Source organism: Drosophila subobscura, chromosome J, assembly GCF_008121235.1.
Source record: "Drosophila subobscura isolate 14011-0131.10 chromosome J, UCBerk_Dsub_1.0, whole genome shotgun sequence".
NCBI lineage: Eukaryota > Metazoa > Arthropoda > Insecta > Diptera > Drosophilidae > Drosophila > Drosophila subobscura.
Window position 1 is genome coordinate 9,528,301 of NC_048532.1, and position 10,942 is coordinate 9,539,242.

The window sequence follows — 10,942 nt, forward strand, 5'->3', positions numbered from 1 at the left end:
GTGTTGAGGTTTCGAGGTCCCTCAGGGATGTGGGTGGTGACCCCGACTCCTCGCCATCTCCTGTACTTTTGGTTTGACATTTTGCTGCTGTTTGTAAATGAAATTTTTTCACATCACCAGAAAGAGAAAAACTTTCGCCACACGGTTACCACGGGTTTTTTCTCTTTGCTGTTGCTGTTTTGCTTCTACTTTTTAATTTGCAAGTCTCGGCGTTATAAATGACCAAAACACATACGTAGAATTAATGACAATGCCCAGGACTTTCTGTCAGTCAGTCAGTCTGATGGGCACGGGAAACGCAGTCCGAGATGGAGGAGTTTTGCAAAAAGCATTTCTGCTTAATGTTGATTAAAATGCCAGTGCGCTTTCCATTTTGTGGCGTGAAAAAATGCTGTCCAAGCTCGAGCCATTCCCGCTGGAGCAACCACTCCTCCGAGCCTTTTTTGTTGGCCATATTGACAGCCGTGAAAGTTTTTGGCCAGCCAGCCAGTCAGCCAGCCAGCCAGCATCACAGCAGGCAGCTGTCTGCACTCGGCCATCGAACAATGGCGAATGGATAAATGGCGGAACACTCCGATGAACGACGGTTTGAAATGTATTTCGTGTGTATTTTTTTTGTGTGTGCCTGTCTTTATTTTTTCTACCACGAGGCAGTGCGTAGACAAATGAATGAAAATGTCAAACTGAATGGTGGCGAAGGGTTTGGGGTTCGGTGGTTTAGGTGGGGTTTCATTGGGGAGTTCACTGGAGTGGGAGAGACTCCAGCAAACCTTCCTAATTAGACATTCTAAAGCACAAATCTGCACATTAAACAGCTCCTAAATTTTAGTGGATTAATGGGACATCTCAGAGCACTCCGGGAACAGTATGGAATGGAACAAAAAGGTACAGTTGAGCATCTCTTGCCTCTTTTCGTTCGCAACTGTACCCCGGTCTGTGCCTCAAGTGCATATTCAGTGCACTTTGACAGCCCTTCTGCTGGATGGCACAGAAGTAGCCATAACTTCCAGATATAATGACAAAGCAATTAAACATTATGGCAATCGTGGAAGGGCTGCAACCCACCCAACCCCTAACCTACCTTCCACCAAGCAAACAGAAAAACAATCAAAAGCGGTGTTGAGACATTCTCTGGGGGCGGCAGGGGTAATAGCTTTCGAACAATAAATGTCCGCAAAACCATTGACATGGCTAGCTAAAGGCAGGAGCATGGGTCGGGCAGATGGACTTGGGTTCTAGGAGTGGGCCAAGAGCCAGTGGCCAAGCCATTACGATGGAAGTCTCGACGAACCTGGACTGCAAAGCAATTCATCTAATTTGCATGAGGCCGGCCCTGGTGCTCCCCATATGGGGGTTGGTGGCGGCAGTCGCACAATAAATAAAATTAAAATGATGGCAAACAATGCACGAGAGCCGGGAACCATAGAAGGTCTGAACTGGACCAGACCGGACTATTCCTGTAATGCGACACACGCGTAATGACCCACGAGGCACAAAGCACAAAGCCTGCGAGAAAAAAAAGAGCTCCAACAACGGGAGCGAGCAAAATTGAAAAAGGAAATTGTTTGTAACTGCGAAACGAGTTTATTATTTTGGCACCCTTTCGGTTGTGCCACACCCACCCACAAGGGTCTGGGAAATCGCGAAAAATTTTACATATGGCTTTTGGGCGGACTGGCCGTTTCGTCTGGCCCGTAACCGTAGTCGTAGCCATGGGTCCGTAACCTTTTTTAATTAAAATGTTGACAGGCGCATGGAAAAATGCAAGCCAGGGAGCTACGCTACGAGTGTGTTGTGGGCGGAAACTGTTTGCTGTAGGAAGGAGCTGCAGAGCATATCAATGGGCCATCAAAAAGTCAGACATGGTGGAACATTTGGCACCGCACCATTGAGCAGACATCACCTACGGGCTGTGGACAAAAGACACACAAAGATGGCACCGAATGCAAAATAAATACCTTAACGTCTAAAGGTGGATTTGTTTTATAGCAAATAGTATTCCATTATCCTAAACAATATTTTAGGTACTCCTCCCCTGCTCTTTCCCTGTTCCATATCAATATCCAGCTCTTCTCGCGTTAAATTTTCTCCAAATGCGGGTCCGCTCTTTTGTTGCTTTGTGCCTCATTTTCAAGTACAAGATTGTCGAATCTGCCTACGGGTGGGTAGCTGCTGAGTTCCCATCATATGGGGGTTGTCCGTGAACAACAATTTGCAAAACTCTATGAGATATTTTCGCTTATTTATAGCGACACTTATGACATTTAAGTGGTTTTTGCACTTTTCGCCTCGGCACTCGGCGCCACCAAAAGAAACTTTGCCAAAAAAAAATGATTTAATGTTTTTTAATTGAATTTTAAAATAGCTCCCAGGTTTTCTTTAGCTTGGGGGTAGGATTATCTCATGTGTGGACGGATTTTCCTTTTCGAAAATGCTCGCATATGTTGCTGGTTTTTTTTTTTGTCTGGTGGAAAAGCTATAGAAATAGATATGACAATCCCCCCCACACTCTTCCTGTTGCGTTCGTTGCCTTCGAGGCGTATCAGTTTACAATTACAAATGTCAGTTTTGACATGATAAATGGGCATACATATGTGGGCGAGGATTTTCCTATTTCGCAGTTTTGAGCATTTTTCCTACTCCATTTGATGGGCCTGTTTCTGGCATTTCGTGTGTGCCGCCCCCAGGCGCCTTTAAAGGTTAAATGAAATGAAAGTTTGGGGCTTAAAGTCCCAGGTTTAAATTTAAAATAAATTGAGAGTTTCGTAGCATCCCGAGGCACGCCGGTAAGTACCCCGTTGAAATTTGATGCCGCTGCTAATTAAGTCAATTCGCATTACTCAAAACATGAAATGGAAACAGGCATAAAGAACTGGGGGGGAAAAAAAGGACAATCGGGGTGTTTATAACACAATTTAATGGGCGTAGGTAATAGGAGGCGAGACAGTGGTTAGGGCAAGAAGTTGGAGAAATTGTTTGAAAGTTGAGACTATTTATTGTGGCAATTGTCATTTGGGTTTTGCGTTTTTGTTGGGGTGTGACAGACACCTCAATAGGTTGTTATACAACACCTAAATGTGGGCAATGATCACAAGCAATTAGCATTTGGGCAAACATTTTTGGGGGTAACTTGAGTAACCCTGACAGTTGGTTTGGCTAAACGGAGAGAGACACATCGACCCACCTCCAATCAATCAAAGTGGAAACCAATTTTTGTTCCATTTAACATTTGCCTAATTGAAATAGAACAAAACTCAACCACTTGTCATTGCAGTAGCTGAAACTGGTTGACAGTTAAACTGTCATTTTTTGGGTTCAGTCCACACCCAATACCCAGTTTCTGGTTGCTCACATATGTTCACCTTTTTGTTCATTTCGCTGTGCGGAATCAGAGTTAAGTGCTTTAGTTTTGATTTTCAATTATGTCACATTAGCACCAAAGGCTCTCATTCGCTTAGGCTTAGCTACTGCTCTGTCCTGCCCTGACATCAGTCATCGCCAGCAACCCCCCGAGGCTGACCATTTCCAGCATTTCAAACTCCGTTCGCTCATGTGTAAAATGTGGAAAAATTTCCTTTTAAAGTTCCAGCCTGAACGATGGAAATTGCATTTATAAGCGGATTAACACAATATCTCTATGCGTAAACTGTTACACTCCATATCGAACAATAAATTGGCCTTAAAAAATTGTAACAAGTGTTGAGCATAAAATCAAAAAAAATTATTAATGCATATTGACTTTTCGTATGAGGAAAGGGCTTAAAAAGAAACGGGCAGAAGGGTTGCATTGCCATAAAGCCTCCTCAAATTATGAACTGAAGTAGCGATACATTGCATTGAGGGGATTACACAATTAATTGCCAAAGTGTACTTGCGGCGAGCATATGGGATTTATTGTGAAAGGTAAAGCGAGGGCACGAAATAAAAAGTCAATCAAATAATTATTTCCAGAAAATTAATACGATTTTCAGTAAAGAAAATTATTCGACTCATTTGCACTTTATTTTTGTCATATTTTATTTTGTATTTTTAATGCCAAAATTTCGAATTAAATAAGATGTTTCATGATAAAATCTTCAAACTCTGCAAATGTTATTTTTTTTTAAGTTTTGATTAAACCAACAAAATGTTATCTTATATTATAAAAATCTATTTGTTTTGGATAGCTTCAAAAGTGTAATAAAGTTTAACTGCTGCTGAGTTGTTTCCACTGCACAGCATCCATTGATGGGTAAAACATCGTTACGATATCTGCACGATACATCGAGGGGCAGCTAGAACTTCCATCACTGATACTTATGTACATACATTAAGCTCTTTCCTGTTTCCGGATTCTGATTGCTGCAACGTGTTAAAAATGCTGACAAAATTACCGATTGAGATCATCGACAAAATTCTCGGTTACCTGCCAGAGGAAGACCAACTGCAAGTGGCCCAAGTCAATCAGCAGCTTGGCCTAGCATTTGCCTATCACGCTAAAGAAGAATATAAAACACTTTTTTTCTATAAATTTGAGGGAAATAAATTACAGTGGCGCTATACACACGACGAACTAAGAGTCATTCTTTCATTATGTGGATCCACTGTTGAAAAAATTATAGCCGAACCTGTGATTTTATCGCCTGAAATTAACGAACTCATAGAAAAGTACTGCATTAATTTGAAAACTTTCGTGTCGATTCTCCAATTTCTTCAAAGTTGTTTTGTGGCCAATGTAAGATTAGACTCTTAATAAATACATTTAAAATAATTTAAAATTTTCTTTACAGCCAAATATGATAATAAGCAACTTTGATGAATTAGGTAAATATAAAGCATATTTTTCGTTACAAGGCCACCACAAATACAAAGGTTTTTTTTTCAGTGCGGAGTCTTAAATAGTTCGACATGGACTCGGAAATGCCAACTTGCCCGGAGCCCAATCGTTTTGAAATTGAATTGTCAACACACTGGATAGTCAAACATTGTTTCCTATACACATAGGATATAATTTAGTTCTCAGAAAGAGTAATGGAGATTGCAGTTACCACATGGAAAATATAAAAATGAAATAAAATCTACATTAAATTGTTTATGAATTAAGTCAACCACCCACATTATGTGGATATTATTACTGAGTTCAATCCAAAGCACTTCAAAAAATACCCTCTCCCCCTCCCCACGGTGTGGGTAATATTGTGAGACCTGAGACTAATGTTGAATATTCCCCAAAGTTCTTGGCTAATTAATATACGAATTTCCAGCCACCGAAATGAGCAGTCAAATTTGCATAACCAAAACACAAACGTTCAAACTAATTAATATTAAATTCAAGCAAAATTCCAAAATTTAATTTCGCGCATCAAACTTTGTGGGTGGTGGATGGGGAACCCAATCCATCCATCCTTCCAACCATCCATCCAGTTCCCATTCCGATTCCCTTCCTTCCTGACCAACTATTGACTTTTGACTTTGGCCCCGGCCTGACGGGACTGATGACTGTTCTGCGGCTTTTGCTAGCCCCCCCCTCATGGATATTGCGGCCGGAGAGCAATTCATAATCATGTCATAAAGCCGGGGGAGCAACTCAAACCCCCAGCGACAGGCATTCTTGCCGCTTAACCCGCTCTTGGCCGTGGCGTGGCGAGGCTGCTTAATTACAACGGCTTTAAAGGCGATTTCGAACTCGGCTCATTGCAAAACGCAAAATTTTCAATTGACTACACATCAGGGTGGAGGATGAACAAGTGGCCAGGACCTGAAGGGTGGCTACAGATTATTAATTAAGAATTTTACACGACCCCACCACCTCAGCCACAGCCTCATTGCCAGCTGAAAGCTGCTTAAATTGCTGAAATATTCCGCGGCTCATCGGCGGATGATTGAAAAAATCATTTTGTGCGCGTGAATTAAATTTTCGCGGTCTGTTGTCAGTCACCAAACAAAAAGAAGAGAAGAAGAAAGGGTTGGAGTGCCAACCCTTGACGGACTATCCAACCCATTCCTGGGTGACCAGAGCACCAGAGCTTATTAGAATTTTCCGCTTAAATGTACTTCTGGCACTTCTGCCGGGCCGCGAACAAGTCGTCATCTTGGCCGCAGCTCATTTTTGGCCATGTTTGTTTAGGTTTAGGTTGCAATCTTCTATACGACACCGCAGCAACTCCTTCACTTTCATTTTTTACTTCCCTTTTCCGCGCTTTTTTTTTGCCTTTCTACCTTTGATCCTTTGACGCGCTTTTGTTATCCTTTTTTGTTTGCTGTTTTTCCACTCTTGGATTCTCCTTAATTTTGGCTTAATAATTTCGCCGACTCGCCCACCACGCCGCCCCCTGACCCTGACTCGTGTTTGTTTTCCTTTTAGCCAAATGCCGCGCTAAGCTGCCAAAGTGCCGCATTTGTCTGACGGGTTTTTCTTGCCGCTGCTTTTCTATTTTTTTTGGTTTTTTTGCTGCTCTTGTTTTGATTAAAAATTTCCTCTTTTTCGCCGACAATATTTGAGTTTATCTTTGGCAGCAGCGGATTAGTAGTAACCAGAGATGGGTGGGTGGAGGTCTTACTTCTGGGCCTGTTTACTTAGGCCATAATGCGTATTTCAGCGCATTTCAATTAAAAAATATTTTTCTGCTTATTTTTTCAACGAATTGTTGGCTTGATGGTTTGAAGAATGGCTGAAGAGGGAGTTTAATTGACTTGAGACACATTTAAGCTTCAAAAGGAAATAAAGAAACTAATGGAAGTTCGACTAATAACATAATAATGGTAGCTAATAGAATATATTCAATAGGTAGCATGAAAATAAACATTATATTTGGTTATAAGCAGCCTTTAAAAACGTTTCTAGAGCGAAATTAAGAACTTTCATTCCCTTTATTAGACTTCGCTGTCTTCTCAGCTCAATTAAAATCTTGTGCTTATAAAAAAAGCGAACGTTTAAGAGTAAATATGTTAAAAACCCATCACTTAAACGCTTTTCCCTCAAATAAATATGTTTTAAAAATCAGAAATATAATTAAATCAAGAGTTCCCTATGCGCATTAACATTTGTCGCATAAAATATAAATTGAAACATTAAAATAGAACAAAAGTTCACATTTTAAACCGTAAAACCGTCTCAGATAGAACTCGGTATGGACTCCCCATGAAGCTCAACTACGCCAGAAATTAAAGTAAAAGAAATCAGCAACCGCCTACAAAGCCATGCTCTTGCGAATTTCTTTGGCCATCCCACAGATCGTTGAGCATCGAGTATTAGACTGGAATGGCGATAACCGAACCGACTGCCAGCCAAACCCACTTGAGTACGCATTCGCTTGCGTCTAATGAGTTGTATCAACAACAAGTACCAAAGGCGGCTCCGCCCTCCTGCCAAGACTCTCTCCCTCTCTCTCTGTGTTCATTAAGCCTCGACTGAATGAGTTCGCGCAAAAGAAGTTACTTGTTGTCCTTCAGCCCGAACTCCCGACCCCAGCACGGCATTCACTTGCAGGAGCAAAAGAAAAAACCTACAAAATGCCAAACACTTGATCAAATATTTTGCAACTTCATCGTGTGCCCATCAAGCGCAGAATTTCAAGTGCTTCTCCTCGCTCCGCGCCGTTCATTTGCCAGCTCGGCATTTGGTGTGCAGCGAATTGGATTTGGTTTGTAATTAAAATGAATCCAAGAAGAGTCTCCTTTCCCCATCTTCGGTTACGGATGCAAAACCCGTTGAGCTTCGAACGATTCACTGGCGTGTGACAAATGGAACAACCATTCTGGATAGGGCATGTTTCAGCTTCTCTCTACTCTGTTCTGCTCTGAAAGTTGACAACTTTAAGTTGTTGTTCCATCTGTAGTATTGTCAGCTACTTTCCAAGCCATCAGGCTAATTAAACGATTCAATTTGGAGTGCAAGATACAGCTCCTCATGTGCCACCTTTCGAAGTGGGAAGTGTGTTTCCATGTAGGGGTGGAACGCATTAATAAACATTAAGGAAAGATACACGCACACATGGCAATGTAGGTCAAAGAGAATCGTCTCGATAAGGAGTAGGATGTGGCACTGACTCACTTAACTTTCGGGATCACCCCAACGACATAGACAACCTCATTTGACTGATGAACCCGTGTTGACATATCCCCCACCTACACCACACAGCAATTCTTTTGACACTGACACATGACATTTGTCGAGGCCGACTTTTGCTTGAATATCATCTCCCTTTTGGCCATTTGGCGAAATTGTTTTTCAACACAGTTGAGTAAACATTTGGCAGGGAGTGCCTCTGTCTCATCCTCTCTATGCTCCCAATCCCATTCCTATTTGCCGCCGCCTTTTGTCGTCAAAGCATAAAAAATAGTCTCTGTTTTCCGTATGGAAAAACATTCCCACAAATGTGAGATATGCCAGAATATGTGTGCCTGTTTTTTTTCCCTTGATATTTCTAAATAAAATTGTTGAAATATTTGCTATGTTTTTGCATTTCATGCAGCCTTTTTTTGGGCAAACACAAATATGCATTTAAAAATACATATTACTTTTATATTTGATTGAAAGTTTGTCCCTTTTGCAGCGCAATATTGGATTCTGTTTGCAGTTGCAAATAAAAATATTTTAATAAAGCTTAAAGGGTTTTTTTTCGTAGATTTTTGCAATAAATCCTTAGATTTTCATGCCGTTTCCCGGAGCTTATAGCAAATCGAATGTTGGCTCATTAGGGTCACCATTTCCGTGTTAGGATAGGGTTCGATCAACTGTTGAATGGATGCCATTAAAAATGACACTTGAACGGGTAGGTCTCTGTCTCCATTATTCAAACTGCCAGAGAGTGAAACAAAAGGAAACGCTGCACGGCATGCACGAAAGCGCACATTAAATATTTACACTTTATTTTTATAGGGACACGGAACGCGCGGGAAAGGAACACAGGAGACAGACTCTAGCCGCAGTCCCTCCATCAGGCCCGACCGAAACGAGTGCAATCACATCGTCTCATATTATGGCTTTAATGGCAATGACAACTGTTGGCCGTGGCTCGAAGAGTCAGGGGAAATGCGGAGACCAAACAAAGAACTTCGGAGGGCAGGACACTTCGGGCAAGTGAACCGCAGGATATGGCTCAGGTCAACGGAAGCCATAAAATTCTCGTTTGTCACGCGAAATTTTTCGCCTCCCAAGCAGAATGCCAACACATGCAAAAGACAAAGTTCCAGCGAAAATAAAAGGGAACTGAAGAGAAACAGAACCAAAAAAAAAGGGAAACAAAAAGCGGGACAAAAACAAGAGCGTGTGTTGTGGAGTGTCTCGACTAGGAGTTATCCTGTTGGTATTCAGTGGAAAATATAGCTTAAAAAAATAAACTAGAAAATATCCACAATTATCCACCAAGTGCGCCAGGCAGATAAAATGTGATACAGCGACTGAAACTGCACCAAAAAAATACACCCTTTAGGTCTGCACTCGTACCGGGTATAATAATAATATTAATGGGGGAAAAATGCGCAAAGACAACGGAACGGGAGACGGAGACACGAAAAACTGCAGTGGGGTATCAAGTTTGCTTTTCCCAGCAACTTGCCAGATAGAATTATTTACGTTTAGTTTTTATAGTTTTTTATGGCTGATAGCTGGCAAGGTGTGGGTGGGTTCTCTATGGGTATCGTAAAATATGGGCGCAGGTTTATTTATGCCCCGCTGTGGCGACATTTCTGGTGCACGGACTCCAGCGCCATTTTGGCTTTGGCTTTGCCTTTGTTTTTATGACTTGACGGATTGCAGAAGCTTCTTCCGCCTCCGCCCACGGTTATCTGTCCAAATGCTTGCGCTAATGTCAATTAAATTTGAACAGACGACGAGAGCCAAATGAAATTGTAATTACCGCAAATGAGCTGCAGGGAAAACGCAGGACTAATGACCAAAGAAATTGGCCACTTTAAACTGTTATTTTCCACTTGAATTTCGAATGGATTGGTCTATCAATAATGAAGCTGTGGCTGAGATGGATACGGGTACTTCTTAGATAGAAAATCCAGCGAGTAGCTAATATCCCATATCCCTTGATCAACTTTAATTATCTTTAATTGCATTAAATTCTTGCGGTTAGGATTGGGCAAAACCACCAAGCAAAAACCGTGGAACGACACGTAATCTTTTCTATAATTTGTTAAATTTGTCGCGGCAAAAGTTTATTACCCCGGACGACGATGTCGCCAGACACACAATGGGGCCAAAGTGCATAAATTGGACTGGCCTGGACTGGTCTGGGCTGCCTACGGTTATCGTGGGGGTTACAGGGACATGAGGCAGGACAAATTACGTACTACAAATTGTACAATGTTTGACTGTGTTCTTTCTTCCCGTCGTGCTCCTTGTTGCTGCATGCATTTTGGTCATATTTCCACTTACACAACCAAAAAAAGGCAACAACAAATCGACGATAAGAGGAATTTATAAGCATTTTGGCCTGGTCAACTGTGGGCGATTTATACTTATACCAAAAAGGATTCAAGTTGTCCCTCTGCTGTCCCACTGATTCCATTAATTTACGAGCCCTGGCGCCAGAAAAGCTGCGAATTAAATTGGCTTAGGCCAGGGCCACACCAGGAATACTGAATGAGATGTAGATAGGTCCTGCCAGGGTCTAGCCTGGACAGCCAGCCCCACACACCCACCAGCTACATCAAAGCATTTGCCAGTCGCTTCATAATACGAGTAATAGAGAACTGCTTTTGGATTGTGTGTGCCCCAACTGCCGACCAAAGTGTAAGTAAAAGTGGAAACATTTTTGTGCTTAGCTCAGCTGAAACGTGGAAATTTCTTTCTGTTCTTTTGGTGTGGCATTTCTTTGGCGTTTTTTGTTTGGTTCAGGAAAATACTTAGACGGACTTAAGCGCAACAGAAAAGGGTCTGCTGATGGCATAACGAATTTGTTTTACTCTTTACAGGAATTTGCTTGTTTAAGTTACCTTTTATGGTATTTTA

General features: G+C 41.7%; 1 protein-coding gene across 1 annotated transcript; it reads left to right on the forward strand.

Annotated features, from left to right (window-relative positions):
* The first annotated feature begins 4,298 nt into the window (after positions 1-4,298).
* Positions 4,299-5,019, forward strand: LOC117894149. The gene is made up of 3 exons (XM_034801043.1): positions 4,299-4,714; positions 4,770-4,803; positions 4,865-5,019. Exons 1-3 carry the CDS (start codon positions 4,358-4,360, stop codon positions 4,879-4,881), a joined length of 408 nt encoding a protein of 135 aa, XP_034656934.1. The 5' UTR covers positions 4,299-4,357; the 3' UTR covers positions 4,882-5,019.
* The last annotated feature ends 5,923 nt before the right edge of the window (positions 5,020-10,942 follow it).